The sequence below is a fragment of the Amblyomma mixtum genome, chromosome 2 (genome assembly GCF_055824585.1).
Source record: "Amblyomma mixtum isolate Tamu chromosome 2, ASM5582458v1, whole genome shotgun sequence".
Classification (NCBI taxonomy): Eukaryota; Metazoa; Arthropoda; class Arachnida; order Ixodida; family Ixodidae; genus Amblyomma; species Amblyomma mixtum.
In genome coordinates, this window is record NC_143013.1 from 221755657 (window position 1) to 221779696 (window position 24040).

General features: G+C 45.1%; 1 protein-coding gene across 1 annotated transcript; it reads right to left on the reverse strand.

Annotated features, from left to right (window-relative positions):
* Positions 1-1498: 1498 nt before the first annotated feature.
* On the reverse strand, positions 1499-23241 carry LOC149362692 (uncharacterized). Its single transcript, XM_089569791.1, has 11 exons — positions 23179-23241; positions 19515-19595; positions 19337-19434; positions 18658-18716; positions 18182-18227; positions 17297-17364; positions 15268-15392; positions 13701-13763; positions 11727-11846; positions 9049-9113; positions 1499-1595 (listed from the first exon to the last, which is right to left on the reverse strand). The coding sequence occupies exons 1-11, from the start codon at positions 23239-23241 to the stop codon at positions 1499-1501; spliced, it is 885 nt and encodes a 294-aa protein (XP_089425917.1).
* Positions 23242-24040: the final 799 nt, after the last annotated feature.

Here is a 24040-nt window from a genome sequence, read left to right on the forward strand (position 1 = left end):
GAACAAAACACTCGACATGTGGTGCATGGGTGGCACCATCTGTTGTAAGCACCTCAAATCACAAACGTTTCCTTTTAACAATCGGCGAACACTTGTGATAAAATTATGTCAAAGCCGCCAAAATTTCTGCGGTCGTAATGCTGCATCATAAAGTGATGGAGGAGTTTTGAATTTGGTTATTTATTTATACCGCATGCGCCTGCGTATGGCGTGCAGTTTTACCGTCCTTAAACAAACAAATCAACAAAATGAGCTAGTTTTAATTGTGGCGTAATCTGATATTTCTAAATAAATTTTTTTACACCTCTGCAATGAAGGGCCCGTTAGTGATGAAATCCTCAAAGTTCAGACCTTAGTGGTGGTGGTGGTAGTGGTTTATTTTAAAAAATAAAAATAAAAAAGTGAAGCAAACGATTGTTGCCGGCCGCGGCAATTGCTATCTAATATCTTAAGCACCCGAGCTGCAGCCGGCGGAAATGAAAGGGAGAGGATAGTGAGAAGTATAGAGGGGAGCGACAGCAAGAAAGGACAGGGGAGAGCTTTGTACACTATTTACAAAATACAAACGTAATCAAGTTCGTGACGCTCGCGCGCTAATGTCCAAGCATTGTCCGAAAATAAGTGCGTTTGCGATCACTTGCAACCAGTAATATCCATGGGTTTTTTCTTGGTCAGAAAGTCACTACTGCGCACGATAACGGCGAGAACTCGCCACTGCTTCTGGAATCAGTAGCCTTTATTATTTTTTTTTTTGTCGTAATGTTCCCCAGGGCCATATGGCCTACATATTCTTTATCACCTGCAGTTCACATTAGCTGAAATTTTTATAAAGGTAAACTACTTGTAAGGCAAACGCAGTATGCAGGTGTACTTTAAACAACTACAAATTCTTTTCTGTAATTGAAATTTCAAGTTTCAAGAAAAATACCACAATAATTTTATCCAAACCATGGCTTGTCGACAAAGAAACCATGTCTTTCATTCTGAGTCTGCCAAGGGCTACAGTTATAACATCTATGGCAACATGGGCGGGGTCGAACTCTCGTGAAATGGGTTGGTTCGTGTCTGGTTCGAAGAGCTTCCAAGGATATGCGCTTGCGGACTTCGTCGTCGACGCTACAATAAGACTTTCTGTTGCGTTACTCGGGCTCTCCAGCGCTCACCCTTTGTTCCCTCCCCTTTCGTCCACGTCTTTATGCTGTTGCACTAATAATATATCACCAACTCGCTCGTTCAGCTTTAGTATTGAATTCCACCATCACTGACATCTATCTACATGCACATCACGTGTTACATCATTCTGCTGTCAGTATTAAGACCACAAGAACAAAGTGAGCCCTTTGTGCAAGGAACAAACCTTTATTCTTAAACTGGGATCCATACGTGATTGAATCACAATGAAGGCGTACAATACACCCAGTTGTTCGTGACTGGACTCTTATCAGTACCAGCGCATGCTAACGTTCCGTACATAAGAGAATGTTCAGCTGCTTGGATATCAGAAAATGCTTGCAAGGCATGCCGTCGAGTTCCCAATGATCGGGCAACGGAAAGCGCTTTGAAAAGCGCGGTTATTTTCCAGAAGGTCTTGGATACTGCAAGATAAAAAATAAAACAAATTTACGAGTAAGGCCTGTGCTCAAGAAATATCACGATGTCAATTTTGTCGTATCTATTGTTTCTGCCTGTTTGTTTAATCAGTCTCGTACGAGCCACATCGAAACTTAGCTCTATTTCTTTTCTTTTTTTTTGGGGGGGGGGGGGGGGGAGGGATGCTGGGACAAGGTGGCTGAGGCAGAGGCACGAGTGGTGATGACAGCGTTTAACCATAATGCCTAACTACACACGCACGGCTAGCGTGAATGCTGTAGCGCGGCTCACTCAAACACGTCATATGTTCACAGCATGGCATCCGGGCCATGCTGTGAACTCAAGGCGGGAAACGGCGGTAGGAGACGCCATTTTGAATTACATTTTTCACGCCGACCACTAAGAGGAAGATTCAAAAATTTAATTTGAATTAAGACTTCGAAGCCTGGAAGCAGTATTGGACACTAGTCAAAGACCTGAAGGTACTAATTTCCGGAAAATACTTTAATGCGGCTAAATGAGCCAGCTCTTCAAAATGGTGGAGATGTCAACACTCTACCAAAGGAAATGCATAAATGCACCCCACAGCGTTGCCCCATAGCTAGGACTAGCTAGGACGGACAGCTTCTGCCAGCAGTCGGGTAACTGGCCAGTAATACTGGAGACGTGGTAGGTGATTCCAGCTCGCAATGATTCTAAAGGTAACAATGTCGCGTTCTTGGAACCGAATTCTTACATGCCTTCGAGGCAAAAGTATGTACTAAAAATATTTCATTCAAGAACACCACGACTGGCACATGAAATACCTGGCTACATTATTTTGCACTATAAGAAACAGTCAACAACACAGGATTATCGTTGGTGTGGGAATCTACATAGGAGGTATTAAACGCCTTTTTCAACAAGCACTTTGGTAAAGATGCCAGAGGCTGCGCGAAATAATATTATAGTTTTGCGTGGCAGTTACTGAACGTGTTCCATGACGTTTTGAAAAGCCTTTGTCTTGTCTCAGTGAAAAGAAAACAACTGTATAAGCAGTTCTTTAAACGTTCGATCGTGGCGACACTTAGCAGATAAATGTCGTCACGAATATTCCCTTGGCTCTCCGGACAGCATCTCACGGAGTCATATGCGATGCTTCTCTTCGTCGTGCTTAGAGATAAAGGTATATAATGATTTCCAACACTTGTCATATACCAGGTGTTTCAGGGAAGAACGCCATTAATTTTTTTAAATAGGGCTTATGAGGTAAAGAGAAGCTTTTTTATGGCAAAGTAATACCACTGTTGGTGAACATAAAAAACAGGTGAATCATGTTAACTAGTAAGGTGAGTAACTTCCCAACAAACACAAAACCTCCTCAGAAACTCCAAAAAAGGATGGAATGTGCCAGTCCCAGTACAACGTTTATCAAACGTTTCCAGACCATAGAGGCACGACATAGAAACACAAGCAAAAAGGCAGTGCTCCCACTAAAGGTCTAGAAACGTTTTTTCTGGAGTGTTAAGCAGCAACAAAAGCGAGTTAATGCATTTTCGTCCCAGAAATGTAACTGGCCATAACGTTTTGGGACCAATGATTTTCAACAAGAAATAAAAATCGACTGCTCGCGCTCTCTTTTCTCCTTCGCGCCACAAGCTGCGGGGAGAGAAGGTTTTGCTCTTGCACTCGTCGTTTTGAGAGATGAAACGGCAGTTTCATTCGAACAGCCGAAGGAAGCGGTTAACCCCGCATCTCTCTCGGTGCATGCGTTTCTCGCACGTGGGCCGTCGGCTCCATGCTGCAGGCAGGCGGCGGCGGTCTGCATTTTCATTGCGCCGCCGGCAGCGGCGGTCAACATCTTTCCCGTCTTCTAGCGTTTTCCCAGCTTACGCCCAACTTCAAAATTGTGTGGTGGTTCCTCCAGGCGTCTCCGACTATCGGCACTCCTCGCCGCGCCGCTGTCTAGCAGAAGTGCGGTAATGGCCTCCCGTCGCTCGCCCGGCTTCCTCGCTGGACGGGCGCCATTTTGCGCACGCTTATTCGCGCTGCCCCTGTCGTTCGAGCACAAGCCCCAGCGCGCAGCAGTTCTTGCTCTCGTCACTGCGCCAACTGGGCTGTCGTGGACTTCGTAGCTACGGATTCACGGAAGTTTTCCCGCGCACCTCGGCGTGCCCACACCATTCCTTTTGGAACTGATGCCGCGGCTGCGCATCGCAAGTCCTTTGCGCAGCTCCACGGCCCTACTGATGCCGCTGTTCGAGGCGGCGTTCGTGGCAGCGGAGTTCGTGGCAATAGGTGACTCCTCGCACGCACCCTGCATTCCTCAGCGCCTCCGACGACTGCAGCACGTTGGTGGTGGCAGCGTGGCCGTCTACTACGGTCTGAGGCGGGAAGGACCTTCCGAGACCCACCACTCTCTTTCTGCGAGTGCCCATGGATTAGCCTGCTCTACCAACTTCGCCACCGCGCAGCCATCCTGCCGCAGCGGTATAGTTTGTGCAGTGTTCGCGTGGTTATATTGACCCTCTCCCACTGGATTAATCGTGCCTTAATTGATCTCGACTCCCACGCTGGACTGTGCCGCATGCGCGGTCTGCCGCACCATGGATGCAGCGCGCCACCGCACGTACCTGAGCACGTTCACCTTCCCGCCTGGCTCCAAGCAGTCTTATCCTCACACTTAGTCACAAGAAAATAAAACTCCCAGGATCGTTACGAGGGTGTAACGCGTAGTTTGAGCGCTCGCTGTGCTGTGAGAAGGCGCAGGACAGAAGCCTGCGTTTAATTTATGGTTTCAGCTGTTGCAGCCTTGTATTTCATCCCTGGGTTTCCGTAGGCAACGTCGTCAAGGTATGTTGGTTTATTTTAATTATTTATTTAATTTATTTATTTAAGCATACTGCAGGCCCTTTTCGCATTTTTTTTTATTTTCGCCTAGTGGAACTAATATTTTTTTTTTTCTGTTTTGATAACACGTCGCTGAAGCTTGCTCCGAGTCTCTAAGCGTGAGAGGGGTTTCAAGTTGAAGAAAATCCGTGACCTGAAACTGCGTGTCTGCAGCGTACGCCCATCTCGTCTTTTCTTTTGTCACCCAAGTTGCTCTTTACATACGTTTGCTTTTGCATGTGCATATCTGCTTTTGAAGCCCTTAGAATGCTCGTTTAAGGTGCATCAACTTTCAGCCTGTATTCTGTTTTAATTGCTTCATATTGCAGATTTCTCAGGGCTGGAGAAAAAAGTGGCCATCATTATTGCATGGCGCCGTAGTGTTATGTACACTGTGTATTAAATGGTGCATACGTTTGCGTCTGCTTTTTGTATTCATTCAGATTTGCGCCGTTGAACGTAAGTTTTTCGGCACGGACTTTCAATTCGGTCTGTATTGTTTTTCTTTGACTGAAACATAAATGCATTTTGATTGTGGTGGTGTATGGTGCGGTCGCCGGCATGGACGACAGGATGCAATTCGTGCTAAGAGCACACCTAGTAAACTGAAATTACTTCTGTATGGCGCTGCTATTTGCTCTTATATGAGCCAAATCGGGTGACTTTTTGAGTTCATATTTCCTTTGTGTGCAAAATGCTAGGACATTTCACGTAAACGGATAAGTGCAGAACGGCCGAGCCAGCACGCATTCAGACGAGTGGAAAGGTGGATTACACCACCTGTAACGTAAGTATGCACCTGAAATTTGGCACATATGTGCGCTTGGATGCCTGCAGGCTGCACGAAAAATGAGGAATAATTTTATTGAACCAGAGCCGAGAAATCGAGCATTAACCTTTTGGGGCTTTCCATGGGACGCACAACTTTTTGGACATTGCTAGTTGTGGGGACGTTTTTTAGATGTGTTCGGGAAAAATGAGCACCTCCTGTGGAGATTCCAGATGTCCCGATGGGTCATTTTTGGGAGATTTTGAGGAGGTTTTGTGTTTGTTGGGTTGCAACCCGCTTGCAACTGAGATTTGCAGCCGGCCGTTAGGAATTGCCATGACTGATTTTAGAACTTCGAAAATACGATTACTCTCGCCGCTCTGGCTCACACAGATTTGCGTGTGTCACGTGCTCCTTTTGCCGCGTCCTAGAGCGGCGAGCGGTCAGAGATTCCTTCTCGGAACACTCTGTTCGAGTAGCACGGCCTTACATCAAGGCAGGTGATGTTTCTCAACAGCCCTAGCTACCTCAAATAAATTCATGAATTTATGCAGGTCTACACCTGAGCTACCAGGCAACACCTAAAACGAAAGGCTTCGTATAACTTAGACGAACATGGGTTTCAAAATTTTCGCCTCAATCTCAGCATATGGTCGTTTTCTCACCCTGCCTATGTCGAAATGCAGCCACCGTGAGAGCCTAAGCACATATCCTTATGTATAAGTTTGAATGGATCAGCAAATTGGATTATGACATATTTGGTGCGGCTGATGTCCCAGTCTGAAGTCCCAAAACGACTCAGGCTATTGGGACGCCGCAATGAAGGGCTCCGGATAATTTAGACCACCTGGAGTTCCTAACGTGGACAGAAATCGCGCAGTACACTGGCGTCTAGCATTTCGACTCCATAGAAATGCGACTGCTGTGGGTGGTACCGAACCCGCAACTTCCGTGTACTGTTTGATGACAGTGCATGTTAAAGAACCCCAAGTGGTCGAAATTACACGGAGCGCTCCACTGAGGCATCCCTAATATCCTGAGTCGAGTACGAACTATGCGAACAAGACGGGACGTAAGGCACACAAAAGGACAGACAAAGCGCAGAGTGTGCCTTTTGTGTGCCTTACGTCCCCTCTTGTTCGCGCAGTTTGTACTCGTTAGAAGAACGTCCTTCTTCAGTGAGTCGCTTTGGAACTTAATTCTCATGCAGCCAAACCAAATGAGCCATAATCTTATTTAATGAATCATTCCAACCTATACATATTTTTCAACAGATGTCAGTGCAGCGGACAAAACTCTGCATGTGCTAATAGCAACTGGGAGTGTACTTAAAGATCATAAGAAATAGTTTTGCTAAGCGGAATTCAGTGATGTTTTTGAATCAACTGCCATTATTCTTCACCCGCCATTACAGCTGACTTTAGCTGGTTTGTCACACAAGCTAGCCAACCCCAATATGCATGTAACTTAACGGAGTGTAGACACCACGTAAGTTCGGACAGCATGCACAGGCACAAAATTTTGCTTGCGCGTTTTCTTTTTCATATGATGCGTTATACATTAAAATACATGATTGTGGTATTTGCCTACGTCAGTTAAATAATTTAATGGAATTTCCTTTTGGTGTTTCGGTTTCATCAACCGAATGAAGCAGTGACGATGTTTAGATCACGTGACGCATGAAAAAAAATCATAAGTAGTAGTAGCAGACCTTTATTCGGCCATAATTTACAGGCCGAGCATGTCGACAGCCTGGGCGACCAGTCGTCACTGTTCTTCCTCCCCTTCAGCGCCAAGCCAGTCGAGCCAGGTGGGGATGGATAGAGAAGGTGGAAGGTAGGAACCCAACTTCTGAGCAACCGGGCAATAGAAGAGACAATGGGCCAGGTCCGCATAGATACAGGGGCAGTTGGGACAGGAAGGGTGCGATCGATAGCGATAGAGAAAGAGGCAGGACGGGATGATTACTGTATTCAATTGGATGTGCCGAAAAAGGCGAGCCTCTGGCACCGTGAGTGATGGATGAGGGGGAGGGTAAAGGCATTTGTCAAGGCGGAGCTCGAGGTAGACCTCTTTTATGGTGCGGCGAAGGGTGTCTCTCCCACTGTCCTCCGAGGGCTTGGGTCAGGTGATCAACGGTGCCCGGAAAAGTGCGTCACTGGCGAGCTGATGGGCCAGATCATTGCCGTCAATCCCTGAATGCCCAGGGACCCAGCGGAGGAAAGCGATTGAAGGCTGCAGTGTGGAGACCACTCGTTCGTGCTCCTGTTGGAAAGAAGGGGTTATGGTGCGGTTCTGTATATATGTGATGTGTAGCGGCTTGTGGCTCGGAATAGACTATGTACTCTGAGAGAGAGGGAAGGAGGGCAAATGACTGGACGGCATACGCGATGGCGAGGATCTTGAGGGACAATGCGTCCGGAGGGCGTAGATACGGCCCGCTAGTGTGGGTTTCAGGAGCGGGGAGGTGGGGATGGGGGGCGGATACGCCCTGTAGGGCGTATCCGCAGGAACCTCGAGGAGGCATCGATGTAGGCTACACCCTGGGTATCAAAAAGAGGGAATGGTGCTGCGCGGCCGCATTACATAGCCACCATAGCTGCATAACGACGGCCGGCGTGCAGGACTGGGGACATGTTGGTCGGGAGAAGGAGGATACGAAGATTGGGGGCCGGGGTGGGAATAGGAGAGGTAAACGGGGAGATGGGAATGGGCGAGATACCCGCTTGAGTCAATAACCACTGACCCTGACGGGTAAGGGAAAGTCGGGCAAGCTGTGAGTCACGATGGAGAATGAGAAGCTGCCTTGGTTGAGAGCTGCCTTGTAGAGGCCCACAAGGGTAGTCTCGAGAGCGTTGAGTCTGAGTGAAGAAAACGTAGGATGCAAAGTACAAGACTTTGCTGAGGGCCAGCGCGTGGGCAACTCGGAACGCATGAGCCTCGCAGAGACCTGAGCGCCGAGTGACCACGCGCTGCAGGAGGTGAGTTATTGAGTGGCAGGTGGTGGCAGCGTGGTGACGTTCTTGGTCGCATGTATAGGGAAGCCAAGAACTTTGCACTGCATGATGACAGGAATGGGAGAGCCAGAAAGGTGGGGAGAGACGAAGTAGTTGTGTGAGCGCTGGTGTTGGGAATGGTTGAGAAGGAGAAGCTCGGATTCAGGAGCAGCAAAGAGGCCAGCGGTGGTGAGAAAGGAGTTGATGAGATCTAGGCCACGTTGTAGCGTGCCCTGTACGTGACCGGGAGAGCCAGACGAACACCAGAGAGTGATGTCATCGGCGTAAAATATATGGTGCAGGTCAGGAATTTTAGCTGGCAGGGAGACGAGAGGGGTCATAGCGAGATTGAAAAGAGTAGGAGAGAGAACAGCACCTTAAGGAGTGCCACGAGTGAGGTGGTGGAGTCGGACAGATTGGTGTCTACTCAAAAGCGAGCCACACGTTTAGAGAGGAATGAGAGGATATAGAACTACTGTTACGTTTATTATAGTCCGTCAAGCTTTGAAGCAGGCTGATTTAAGTGTTGTAGCCAATTAAAACTACGTATCAGCAAATAAACTGCAGTTTTTTTGTCTCATGCCACCTAAACAGCTACTCGTCACAGCCATTGTTCGGTTGATGAAACCGAAACAGCGTCAAGAAAAATTTCGATTTCAAATTATTTGTTGGTCGTAGGGGCATGCGCGGTGAACCATGTATTCTAATGTCTAATGCATGATTTGAAAGAAAAAATGCAAATAAATTTAGGTGCCAAAAATCCTTCATGAGCACCTGTTGCACCGCAAAGTGAAGCAGTGAGAGTAAAACAAAATTCGAGCTCACCTCCATCGAACCGGGTGTTCACGAGAAATGCTCCTATCGCCAACACTGTCCCCTTGGCACAGGCTCTGCAAAGAGGTACCAAAGTAGCGTGCCTCAGTCGCCTGAGTTGCAAATCTGTGCGGTTATGTGTGAGGTGCGTCGAAAGACTACATATCTTCAGAGATCTCTTTAGAGCACTGAAAAGCGTAAAAGATAGGTTAACGCGAATGCAGTGAAACCCGGGAATATTACATTCGCAACAGTGATTTACGCCTCGTATACGTGTGAATGTGTGAGGGTTATCAATGTAAGATATATGAGGTACTTGGGCTGGACAGTGGATATAACTACGAAAACGTACTGCCACCGTAAGAATGCGACATATGTTTATCGCGTCTGGGTATTGCAGTGCGTGCATGCTGAGAGTAGGAGTACAAAACTCCCTCACATGATTGTACCCTGCGAGTGTCTATTGCTAGAGAAAAACATCGAGAAAAATGTTGACCACAGCCCTCACCAACCGAATCTTTTGTTTCACACTTATTCTTTTTAGGAGTCACGTCATCGCTAACATATGTTCAGTAACTGGTTAAGTCGAGGAGTTATCACTGGAGGCAAAAAGAAGGAACGAACAAGCCTCATTTTAATGCATAATTTTGTTGCATGCCACAATCTCTGACAAAAAAAGTATTTTTCTTCGTTACAGCTCGTTCTTAATTAACTGCTACTGCACTTTAATAACCTTCTGTAGTGCATGACGTTAGGTCTGTTCCTTCTTTTGCAAGTGTTTATATACGTATATTTGTTTTGCATTCATAATGCTGCGTACCTTGAAATGTCACAGCGTAATTAGCAGTTTCATTTGGTCAAATGATTTTAAAACTATCGCATGTGATGTACACAGTGAGGTGTTACATGTATAAATATATCTAGTACAGATCGCGCCTGCTATTTGTACGCTTTACTTTTATTACTGTGAATATCTATTACTTAGTATCCCGCGCACTCTCCTCAGTAATGTTTCTACGCTGAGAGTGCAATTGATTACATACAACAAAAAAAGCTAAAGGTATTGTCTTGGTTACACGTCTCTAAATGCTTTCAAATATATTTACATACGATGCCATCCATGTCTTAAATTTGAGTGCATAAAACCTGGGTGACCATACGGAAGTGAACAGGGGTCACTGTGAAAGTTTTGAGTCTGCGATACAAGATTCATGCTTCCCCATGCAAAAAAACGCGCTCAAGGGCCGCCTCTTCTCTGATTAATCGGGACAATTTTCAGCTTTTCCAGCCTATGTTTCCAGGCTTGACAATTATATCGTCTGATTTCAAAGGGAGTACTTTCGCACGACGATGGTGCAGAATCCCGAACGATGTTAATGCGAGGAAAACTTGAGCTTTTGTAGCGTGCTTTGTGTGTTTCGCTCCTTTCCGAGCGAAAATGTTTCTCTTGTTCCAAAATTAAGCAAAAGCGGAATTTCACTGCAAGAAAAGCGGAGATTCTTTCGCACGCCGACTGCTTTGAGTAAGGAAAGAATTGCTGTTGTGGAGAAATCATACATAGAAACAATCTAGTGACGTTTAAAGCGGCACTGCGAAATAGAGCGATGGCAGGTCCAAATCGTACGCAAACATCCCGAGGTAAAATAGTTTAAAAACTGAAGTGTAACCCCTCACATTTCGACAAAAGCTCATGCGTGTTGAATCGTACAAAATTTACAAGTCATTTTCGATAGCAACCACTGTGGGCGTGTTTCTCACATCTCTGCTGCTTATGGGACCTGGCTTCACTAGTCTGCTCCGATAAATAAGTGTTTGAAAAAAGTTTCAACTTTCCTGGTGAAGATTCAGAAAGAAAGGTCAAATAGTCCTGAGTTGTAGCAAGAAAACGGTGGGGAATTTCAATACAAAAAGCGCTCATGCCACAACTTTTCCTCTGGAGACAGAAATGACTTAACGCTGGATGCTCAGTGAAAGGCTTTATTGAGAGGCTAGAACTGCGACCAAGCACGGGAATACAGAGGGTTACTCGGAATCGTGAAAATGTATCAGCGCACGAAACAAACGTCACCATTCATTTCCCGGAATTGACGGAACTTATTTGTTACTTCCCTTTACTTCCCTAACGAACTTATTCGTTACTTCCCTCTAAGGGAAGCGTACGGGGCATATATTTTTGAGTGAATGAAACCCCGCAGCACACGTGAAGGCACCAGATGTCACACTCTCTCATAGTCTCTCTCCCAAATATTGCGGGACAAAATCTAAGTTACGAAAAAAAAATAGCTTAGTAATCAACATCTATCAAAAGAGCTAGAACAGGGGCTACTTTGTATGTGACCAGGTTTGTTGAAAAGCGCTAGTTAGTCAGAAAGTGCTTCGTCCAGATTGTGCCTCTTCCTTCCGCCCGTCCATTCCCTTTTCTCAAACCAGCGGTTTTCAAGACTATAAAAAATATAATTAGTTGACATCTGAGGCAGTGAAGCCAAGCTTCCCTAAAGCTTTCTTTGGGAGTCAGTACGTGTAAAATTCACTCGAGAAAACGGCCCTTCACCAAAACGTGCTTACAACACACCATAACGACTTTCTTAGTTATCAAAACCGGGCACCATCTACCATTTTTTTAATTCGAAAAACGAAGTTAATGCAGAGCTCCATTGACAGAGCTGCGTGCAACGCGTAATGTTTCTCACCCATCCGTAAAGGACAAAGAACAGTTGGTCCGGTTCGATGAAAACAGAATCACTGAGGCGCAGCATTTTATCTGACGTCTTGTTCCTTCCTTTGAGCCTGCCCAGAAGTCGATGGTAAACCTGTATAAAAAAAGGATACCGATGCGAAAAGACAGGGTTCGCGGAGTGGAAATATGTTTATTTTTCTTCCCTGAAAGAAAATTTCGAGCAGAAAAGTTTGCTCAAGGAATGAGGCGCATATTCATTTGTGCCTGCGGTATTTGTTAGATGAAGAGCTCTCTCCACCAAGCGCGTTAACAGACATTGTCCAAAAGGTAGTTTTTTCTGAACGCAGCGATTTTCGATTGCTATCACAATAATTGAAAAGCAGCTGAGCAAGAAGGTCTAAGTATGAAAACTTCTCTAACGCAAGTAAAGTATGTGTGGAACGACAGAAAACACACAGAAGAAAAAATCAGCATCATTTTCGAAGCCTATAAGTAGGCTTGAAACAATATTATTTCTCCTCTTCATAAATAACTAAACCAAATGCATTTCAAGCCATTTGTTGGCGGTGCTAGTCTCTAGTCTCGCCCTGCCATTGCAGCGCGCGCAACGCAACTTCTAATTAACAGACCCTGCCGACTGGACATGCGAGTACGTCATCTTACTGAAATAATGATTGGGGTTCGAATGACCGCATCAGGGAAAAAGATATGTTCACTTATTTTTTACTTGCATAGAGAGGCTCTAAGATATGGATGTGGAATGTAGGTCATCCTTTGCTGGTAAATTCTGGAGGGCATTTTAGCTGCGCACAAAAACACGGACGGGTGAGTCACTTTGAAGTCAACAACAAATGTCGGGAAGAACGGCACTGGGCTTTTTTAAAAAGACAAAGACAATCATGTAAAAGACAGGACATGCATGTCTTGTATTTTAGGTGGTTGTCTTTTTAGCGTAGTAGTTCTTTGTCACGAGCCGTCATCAACTGGCCGAACTTGCTGCTTTACAGCAACAAATGCCAATGCGAAAATGTTAGTTGCCTCACTAGTTTCAGAATAGAAAGCATCCATGCAGAAAGATAGAATACAGATGAAGGCGACGAGTGGAACATTTGTTCTATTTAATGTCATGCGGCTACGGCTATTTATCTCTTAAAACTGCATTTTTTTGTCATATAGTTGGTCTTGTCATATCTCACTTCTGACACCAACCTCTACACGTAAAATTACTCGCATATAAATCGCTCATCAGACCAAAATTAGAATATGCCTCTGCCATATGGAGCCCGCACCAAACTTATTTAATTAATGCATTAGAAGCTGTCCAAAATCGTGCCACTCGATTCATCCCTTCTTCATACTCATATGACATTAGCATTTCTTCATTGAAAGCATTATCAGGAGACAACCGCCCCTTTCGTTCCGTCGTCGCATTGCAAGCCTCACCCTTTATCACAAATTATTTCATTCTTCTCTCAATCGGTCACCGTATAGCAAAGCTGCCGCACGCATATCTCACGGAACCAGTCATCCCGTACAAGTTGCCCGGCCGCCATCGCATACTGCCACCTTTTCTGCTTCATTTTTCCTTCGAGCAGCAACGGACTGGAACGGCCTACCCCGTGACATCGTCAACATCGCTTCATCCTCTACTTTTCAAGAACATGTAACCGATCACCTTCAATGCTAAATAATATTCGATGTTTTGTTTGCTCATTTAATTAAAATCCCACCCCTTATGTAATACCCCCCACACAAGGGGGACTTTAAGGTAAATAAACTGAACTGAACTGGACTGAACTTTTAGCTCGTCATTGAATAATCCATGATGAATAAAGTTTTGTCGAAGCTTAACAGGTACCCGAGGTCAAACATATTATACTTTCCGGGAGAGCTTGGCGCGCATGATGATGATAATGTGGAGCTAATTTAGAGTCTTTCACTCCCTCGTCGCTATCTGCGTCGAGTCACTCAAGGAGACCAGCCTCACCTTGTACGCGGCCTCCAGAAGAAGCACTTGCATCAAAGGGCGCCTGTTCGGCCAAGGGTCGGTCTAAAAGAGAGGAGACGGTCAGCGTCAGATCCTGACGGCAGTATTACCCACAACCTCTTCTGCGGACACACACACACACACACACACACACACACACACACACGCACACACACACACACACACACACACACACACACACACACACACACACACACACACACACACACACACACACACACACACACACACACACGCACACACACACACACACTATACCCTAGTGCGGGCATGCCAAGTTTCCACCGAACTATGTGTCCACAATTCGGAGGCAGCACTTCTGCGTCCACGCGGTACAACTCACAATAATACGGGTCTTAAGTCAAATATATAACAAAAGAGAGCACTCTTATCTTTAAACTCGTGCTCTGCAATCATACATGGCTGTGTCGACCGCAGGTTAAAATCAATAGAGTAAAGCCCCCCCCCCCCCCCCCATTTAGCTCCCAATCAGCGCAGCCCACACTTATGAGTACTTGCCCCCCATTGAGTGAAATGTATTCCCGCTTAGGGTAGGAATTCCCCAAAACACATAGTACTATGGAAAGAGGATAGATTATTCATGTTACCGAGGTGAGCCTGGAATACCAGAAAGATGAACAGGAAAAAGTAGTAGTACAAGAAGAAGGAGGCGATGACGATGATCGCAAGGATTGACATCCTGGTAACAGAGCGCCATTGCACAAGGTGTTTTTTGTCTGCACAAGGTGAGGTCCAAGACCTATTTTCGAAGCATCTGACCCCAGATAAGCCCAGCACCAGACTTAAGAAAGCTTGTACCTATTGTATAGCCGGTGGCCCTGCGGATCGAATCCCCGTACACGAGGCGGATGCTGACGAAGTATCAGAAGACTCTATAAAGGATGTTTTGCTGGGAGGGGACTCGACACTTTCTCGGCATTACACTGCAAAACACTAATTACAAAGGCACTTTCAAAACATCCACAGGAGAAAATGACTTATTTATAGAGAAAAAGGCAGTAATTATTAGCAACCACCCCAGCGCAGCCATGCGGCTAAAAAGGAAAGTGATAAAGCTTGCACAGAAAGTTCGTAGTTTTAATAAAAATTACAATTCTCCCTTCTTATCCGTTATCTCTTAAGATTATCTCTAAAGAAAATGCACTCCACCCTGGTGGATTCAACTGAACATTGGACCAACACCGTTCTCCCTTCAATCGCTCGCTCAATAAATTCGCTCTCGCCCTACCATGCGTCTACCGCGCCGTTTAGCTCAGTTGGTAGGGAGATTCCTTGGTAAGGCGGTGGTCGCTGGTTCAAACACCGGACCAGGACAAATTTTTCTTCAACTATGAAGATTCTGTGGAAGCTGTATAGCTTTCCTTTGTAGCCGTATAGTAGAATTTAGGTCGATGCTAATGAGCAATTACTTATTATAAAACTACTTTACCCTGGGGTATTCCCCTAAACATTCGACCTGCATTTTTACAACGTTGGAGTGCTACCACGAAAAGCATGCTTTCTTAAGAAAGAATTACGCACGCACCACGTTGGGCGACTTCTGGAAACCCCGGAAACCGCGCGCGATGCATTCGGCCAGCAGGTTCCACCGAGACTGCGTCGCCTCGTCCATTTGGGAGCCGAAGCCGCCTCTCCGGTAAAAGGCCAGACCTGCGCAAACACGAGGTAGCGCATTCGCAAACATCACAGTTTACCGCAGTCGAGCTGTCCCTCTCGCACACGGCATCTTGACCTGTTGGGTCGGTTTCTAGGAACGGTGTGCATGTAACTATAGGGTGCATAAAAACACTCGAAGTTGATGTGCTTGAGATATAGAACCCAACGGAGTATTATGAGACTAGCTACCGCTGAAGCAGAGCCTGACCACGCAAGTCTTTCGAGGAAGACGACTCGTACATTCGTCGGTAACGTAATTATGCGAACGACGATATTTATTTATTTATTTATTTATTTATTCAAAATACCCCCAAAGGCCCTCATTTGAGGGCATTACATGGGGGGAGGGGGGGAGTAAGTACAAAGCATTGCTATAAGATAAAAAATATAGCACTAAAATAAAATAGAAATCACAAAATATTAATCATAAATAGGCATCCACAGAAAGAGTGGCAACAATGCACATAGCAGCAAAATTTGAGATTAAATAACAGCACCGCTAGAAAAGGAAAAAGACGACACTGGAAAAAGTGCGCTGAAGTACAAAACAAAAAATATAAAATAAAAAGAAGACAAGGCGGAACAAAGAACGCTGAAAAAAATACCTTTTTAGTTGTTGAAACATAGGTGAATAAGGTGTTGGAACTTATTTAGATCAGATTCTGTGGCAATTTCTGATGGCAAAGCGTTACATTCGGTTATTGTGCGTGGTAAAAAAGAATAGGCCTAATGGAATGACGGCAGTTAATGCGTTTAACTTTGTAAGGATGATCGCGACGTGGAAAGATAACTGGCGGTGGCTGAAAGAATTCATCGGGAAGGGAAGGATGGTGATAAAGCTTGTGGAAGAGTGATAGACGGGAAATTTTTCGGCGCAGTGCTAAGTTTTCTAACTCGGCTTTAGTCTTCAATGAGGTGACGCTGGTGTAACATGAATAATCAGAAAAGATGAAAGATGAATGAATATATATGACGTGAGCGTTCATAAAATCGCCAGCTTCGAACAAGAAAGACCACTGCAGTTTACAGCAAAGCTATACGGACATTCAGGGGCATGGTATTTTTGAAGCGATAGCTTCACTACGCCAGCCACGTCGCCTCGTCGAGCGTGGTCGCACCTCGGCGTATGCCCGTAGCTGCAGCTATGCGCCGGAGCCGCCGCAAGAGCCGTTGCTTAGCAACCGCCGCACCCGCGCTTCGCCGCTCCGCCGTGCCATCTGGTATGACGTCACCTAATCGTTGCGCTCGCCATCGGCAAGAGCGTTCGGTGCGATATCTGGTATGACGTCATCTAGCCTCCCGGCGGGGGTACGTATATATCGAGGCAGCTGGTTCGTCAGCAGACGAACCGTTACGGAGGACGATGGGCCGTCTACGGCACTTGCGCGCTGAAATGAAACGAAGCCTAGATGGCATGCCGAGGAGACAAAAGAAGAGCACATCGAACGCCTGGAGAAACGCCGTGAAGGGGATGCAATTAGAAACTAAGAAAGGCCAGGTTCAGCCAAGATAAACAAAGCTAGCCACTAAAAGCTTGGTTATAGCGAAACTATAGGCATAGCTAGTGCTACGAAGCTATCTCTTCCAACCAGGTTTAACCAGAGCTAAACCACAGCCATTTTTTTTAACGTGCGTAAGAATTCTGGCCAAGACATTCCGAGGAAGAAATTCTTGGCATGGATTTCAACTGCTGAACTGAAACTCGTCCAGTATGGAGAGCGCGCTCCAGACGGGCCGTGACTGAACAGACGTTACCGTGAACAGGCTTTCGTCGAGTTACGCAGGTAATGCGCAAAGAGGAGTCAAAGGGAAGTTGTGAGCTGGTATCTGAAATTGTTGCGCACGAATAATGACACCTGTGCGTAGATTTTGTGGCTGGTTATTCTTTTTTCTCGTACCTTCATGAAGAAACGCCGGCAGGAAGCTTTCAAGGACTGCTTTTCCGAAGGTGCCGATGTGCATGAAGCTGGGAAAAAGAGCGAAGCACAGATCGAGTAAATTTCAGGGATGCAAGTAAACAAACAAAAAGAAACTAGCACAGAACATTGATTCTTGTACTTTGTTTTCCATCTTTACTGCATGCGCCATTCGATCACAGCTTATTACCAATTAGGAATTTTAAAAATCGTTATGAATCCCCTTCAAATTTTACGCATGCTTTGGAGATCTGTGAACAGCAGTTAGTTTCCAAACGTTCTTAAGTCTGATTTTCCGGTGTGGTTTATCAGAATACTACGATTTCGCTACGGGCTGTTAGCTTGCCCATTAAACTACGTCGCTCACCAGCCCTCTGCACAAGCCTCTTATGTCTATAGCATCCAATTGCACGGTAAAAATGACCACCTTGGCATTGCAAAGGTTGCATGCAGACCACTACGTACCTGTGCATGCACGTCAGGGTAAAACAATTGCTTCACACATTCAAAGAACACGAATTCTTTGGAATTTTGGTGCTACAACAGCCATTGAGTGAAATGTAGGGTTGGTTGGTTTATGGGGTTTAACGTCCCAAAGCGACTAAGGCTATGAGAGACGCCGTAGTGGAGGGCTCCAGAGAATGTATAACAAAATGCACGTGGGCTGAATTCTTTGCACTCCAGTTTTGAGTGCCAAAGCGGAATGGTTAGTCGTGGGCTGACTTCAATGGTTACGTTGAAGATCAACGTCAGCATGAATGTCCTAAACGCAGCCACATGCGGAAGAAGCACTAGAAAACTGCCTGTTTAAAAGAAGTTCTCGTCAATGTCAAAAAAGTTGTATGCATGGCGAGTGTTACACTTTACCTTTCATCACCAACGAATGCAGAATTAACAAGATGTACAGGAAAGTCTGGAAGTGGAGATAAAAGAAGGCATTCGTACACTTTCACTTCTTTCTCGATGGACACAGCTTTGTTCGAGATGCAGTAAACCAGAAGTAGAGGAACTTTTTTTCTTGCATGACTTCTGAATCCCTCAAAACTTGACTATAGGTATAGTTTCATGCCCACTTAGAGAGAAAAATATACATGTCCCGCAGATTTCTCACCAAAATCTGGAAAGCAATAACTATTTCTTTTGAGTTGTGTGGACAGCTATAACATATTCTATCACTAATAACCATGCAAACTTTTCCCACCTGCTAATTACAGTTGAGTTGTCAACATTTTCACATCCTGGAGCCATAGAAAAATGCGTTCCGGTTGCACTTTAGAGTTATACTTCACACAAGAAATAAATTGACAACTGTCTGCTTCGAAAAAGAGAAAAAATAAACTTACACAATATATTTGAGTCGTACGCCAAGGAACCTCTAACAGTGAAAGTAACATCTCTCCATCTGAAAGATAATATGCACCAAATCAAAAAAATATTCAGGAGGCATGGCGAGCACAACTTAATAAAACGAACCATTGCCATCTTTGTTTGATGCTTGTGAAAGCGAACAGATTTTTATGGGTTACATACACACATTTATTCCTTGAAAACCCCAGTCATCCAAGTGACAACAAAAAAAAAAGGTCATGTTACGGTATACGGAACGTTAACGGGTATACGGAACATTAACTAAGAATGCCACAAAATTTACCTCATGCTTTCGAAGTATCTAGCACATGACGTCTCTGGAAACCGTAGAGACAGGTAGACAAAAGAAAAGGAGTTTGAGGTAGATAAACATAAGCATGGCTGTGGAAAGATGTGTTTGCCAAAACCCTTTGATTGTTTATAGTGGTAGAGACACGATACAGAGGCCATGTTTTGGAGCAATGTTCTCTACTTCTGGCTCATTGTCTCTGCCCTTTGCTAGCGCCACCTTTAAATTCAAAGCCTAGGACCTGTATAGCTCGGTTGGTTTTCGCATTCAGCTTCCAGAACTGTTGAAAATTACCTTACTTGCTCTCTCCTATCTAAATTCCGGGAGGGGGATCCTTGCGTTGTTTAGGACGCTGTTTTACTTACCCTGGCTGCTCCTTCGTAAGCTTAAGCTCGACATGAGACACCATTGTAAGAGCAATCGTCATTAAACTGTATTTGTCGGGCTCTTGCATGACGGGGACCTGAAAAAACGAGATCAATGCGAAACTAGCTCAACGTTATTGTGTGCAACGCTGCAGTGCTATCAAATGGTTGTACTCACGTATTTATACAAACTGGCACATTCTGAATTACTGGAACAGGTCTTTTCAATTTCGCCGATGTTAATACGAAGGTCAGACATCTGTAAAATTTCGAAGAGAAAATTTGAAAGCACCTAGGACGAAAAACGATCGTCTACAATTGCCTCGCCATGTGTTAGGTCAGGGCTTCAAAGAGTGGCGCATATTATATAAACCACAGGCGCTAAGCGAACTTTTTATAATGCACATGTAGGTGTCCTGAACTGAATGAAAGGCTGTAACAAATATTTTAGCTGAAACTATAGGCAAACAGACAGGTGTATCAAACAAAACCACCTCGTTTCTACTACTGCTCTTTCTTCAGTAAACTGTGTTTATGCGGTCTGAAGTAAACTGGGTGCTCCTAATGCGCTCAACATTACGCCATTTTACTGCGTTAGCAGTATAGCCTTCATTCGGAGAAAGCGCCGCTATGTGTTTGTCCGAAGCCAGCACCCGCCACCTAATAACCCATCTCCACCCTCCAGAAAGCTTTCACCCTTCGGAAACCCATGTAGAATCAGAAAGAAAAAGTGACTGTGGAATGAAATTCGAACACGAAGGGGGAAGGCAATCATCGAAAAAAAAAATGTAAAAGCGAAATGCAGAACCAATACTGCGGTCATATTATAGAACGACCACATCGGATCTAAAGTTTGTGACAGTGACGTCAAAATGACGGAACGATGAGACGCCGTCGCTTGACGCAAAGAGGAATCAGCCAATTACAACACAGTGGTGCCCCGGAAGCACTTATTTGCACGGCGAAAGGCCGTCGGCTATTTCTTTGAAGAAAGACAAGAAAAATGCAGTGAATTAAGCAGTAATATATTTAGTCAAAAACTGGGTTTGAAGCTGAAAAATACCAAGCAAAACAAGCGCAGGAAGTTTTGCTATTAAATTTCCTAACGCGTAACTTTTGCTGCCGCAGGAGTGCGCTGAAGACGGTAAAACTTGAACATGGAGATTTGCGCGAAAACAGCTGGTTCGACATCTAGTGATGGTTTTTTTTCACGCCTAGCTTCCTTCTCGAGTCGAAATGGACGTCGAAACAGCTCGTCCGGCAAGTCAAACGCATCTCTGTGCGCCTTCCTTCGCTGTTGCTCGCGCGGCGTAACCGCCTCAGTCCTCACAAACGCAACGGTCACAAACGCAACGGTCAATTAGACCGTCTCGAGGCGATCAAAAAAAAAAAACTGTTTGCACCTGCATAATAGACGATATGCGAAATGCGCAGCGCCATCTCTCGGCGCTCCGAGAACTAAGTCCTCCATGTTGGCTCGGTACAGAAAACGAAACTGCTGCCCAGCGTTGGGTTAAAACGGCTGCGCTTCGTTTGAAAAGTAAAATGCCGATGCAGTGTTGCGCTACCCTCTCCACTGTGAAAAGACACTACGATGCGTGCCAGAACTAGGTGCGTTCAAGCTTTTCGCTTTTCTATTTTTTTACTCTGTCCCAACGTTTTAGTAACACAAAACGCCATGCGAGGTATCATGTGTCAGCACGCGGATCAGTGCGCAGCTTTCGCTTTCTGCGCTGATTTTTGACAAAGCTTTCGAGGTTATTTGCGTTTAAATTAAGATAGGGACCACAGCCTTTGTTGTCTCTGATCAAAATTAGAAGCCGATTTCGTGCATTTATCAACTCTCCGGTCGAGCGTGAATATATTATATATAGACGCATACTTGAACAACGTAATACAGAAGGTAATTTTTTTGAGCGGGCCAATCGCTCGTGCCCTGGCGAATTAAGTTCACTCGAAGAACCATATGCCGATTACTGCTTAGTTTGCTACGTGTTCAGTCAAGTTTTTCCCGTGTTCAATTAGTTTTAGAAGGGCGAACAAACTCTGGACCATACGCATATGTTATACGCGTTAAGGAGTCTTTGTGAAGCAATACACCCTACTTATAAAAACTGAGGTTCGAATGCTTTATTTCTTGAGGATTCCTATACCTTCGATATCTGCGGCGACGAAAATATTTAAAAAAAAAGGAAGCGAATAATATAGCTACTTTATTATGAAGGAGGGACGCATTTCGAAGCTAGAAAGTACGTGCAACAATGTTCTGAAAACGCTTCAGGCCATCAGATTTTATTATCGTTGTGGCAAGCTCCAACAGCTTGCTTCGCAACAAAGCCATTTGTCCAAGTTTGGGAGTAAGCTAATTAAGTTTCGGAAGCAACCGAACATGCTAATTTAGCCCCTGCACACACAGCTTGACCAGTGTATCGAGTCCGTGCATATGCACCTACAGCTGTAGCATCTTTCTCTAATCAAGCCGCCGCGGTGGCTCAGTGCTTATCTGAAAAAAAAAGCTGCGTCTTTGCTAACAATATATTGAATTATATGTGCATGCCTACTTTCCTCTTGTTAATGTCGACTGACTGACTGCGTCTTAAGCAGGACGCGGTTTCAACGAATTGTGGCGAAAATCATACCGACGCCGGCTCTGAAACGGTGACGTTGAAAACCGCGGATGCGCATTGCACATTACAGTAGAGGAATCGAATTACGCAGCTGGTCGAGGGTCTTGTGTGATTATACTGCAATGCACGAAGCTCCTGACGTCGGCGCGAACGAAAGTTCGCACTGTCACAGAAGTTTGTCAACACACGTGCGCACTCAGCGCAAAACAACCGCTCGTTACTCTACCAGATGAATTCGCGTCCACCTGGGAATAAAATAGCCATGATAATACGTTATGCTTGAACTGACGCTTTAATGCGAGCATTAAAACGACAACAGCACACGGTCACGGTTCGACTTTCCAACCCACTTTCGAGTGCCGATTATTGCGATCATCAGCGCCAGACTTCAAGCGAAGCTGAGGACGCGGTAGGAGTAAGCTGGCGCCTATTGAAAGCACCTACATTTGGTCAAAGATCAGCTGTGAAAAAAACGCAGCAGCTGAAGCTTGCCTGTTGAAATTCCACTCGCATGAAGAAAGTACGCATAGCAAACGATGCACCAGCTCGACGAGCTCGACCGCGCCAAGATGGAAACCGGAAGTTGTGGGCGCGGTGTTGCCAGACCGCCAAGCAATTTCGCATATCGTCTATTAGGTGTGCAACGTCATCCCTTCTGCCACGTCCGTGACGTAGATGGCAGTTCCCACGACGCAAAAAAGCAATATGGCTGCCGGCCATGAACGACCAATAGGAGTGGACTAATTGATCCGTTTTTTACAATATGATCGTTCCGTAATACGGTCCCTGCTAACACAGATCTGTTGCATGAAATCGTATTATTGTCCCGCGGTTTTTCCTTGCATAAATTTTCGCACGACTGACTTAAGAAATGAACGAGTGATACTGGTACTTAAAAACAGGCGCTGCTTTGATGTTATCATTGTTAGGCGCACGAATAATGCACGCATGACTGCAAGTGCTCTTCTTTTTATTATAAACTAAGCCTGCAGATAAAAATTTCGAACTGGTGCGAGCTCTGTGAACGAAAATGAAGCAGTGCTGTTCGTGGCTACCTTGATAAAACGGTAACTGTATAATGAATTATTTCAGATAGAATTCTAGCTAATGCCCATCTTCTAATTCGCTATACAAAATATTAAAGGTCCGATGTCATCTAAAGAGCACACAACGGCACTAACTAGGACGCCATAATTGCTTTAGGCAAACGCTTACTTTTTTCTGCATCATGTCGTGCGTTTGAGGGGAATCAATCCCCTTACGGAAGAGGTCCATCATGGAGGATAAGTACACACTTTTTATATCATTCACCGTCTGCGAAACAAGGAGAAAAGTGGTTCCAATATGAATGAAGCAAATGAAGAATAAAAGGCTGCTGTAATGAGCACTGCAGCCTAGTACTCCCGCATAGCAGAGGCTGTTCACATGTCCTTGGGCGCAGAATTGACATTGCCTAGCCCGTTAACATGCTTAGCGCCTTTTCCCGTCTCTTCTCAATTCCTTCGTTTCTTTATAACTGAAATTTTGCCATGCGCCATCATAATTGTTTCCAAGGCACGCTCATAATATTCCTCTATTGAGGTTTATCCAAGACAAGGTGTTCTGTCTACTATTCGGGTCGGTAGTTCGCTTGTTGAAGGATTTTGCCATTGGATATTGTTTTCTTTCGTCAACTCTCTTGGTTACTGATATTTGCTACTTTGTATAACCTACCACTTTTGCATTACAAATTTATTGTAGCCATTGCAGCATAACACCCACTCTTCTCTTCAATAACTGCTTAAATGTGAGGGCATGTGCAATACAAAAATATAAAAACAGCCTTCCTTTATTCTTAGCTCGGTGCACGAAAATGAGCGCATTCGTTTGTCTATATGGGCACCTCAACAGCAGGATTATCTTGGTCGACAGTATGAGTAGATGAGGGTTAGTAACAATAGCACAGCGAGCACAGGAACAGTGTTCAGTTTTAGTGCGTTCTCGCATCGTTAAGACCTTAGCGAAGCACATTTCTGTGTTTTAAGTTCCAAACGAGCGTAAGTGCCGTGTGACTTTACTCATCAGGAAAAGATTTCTT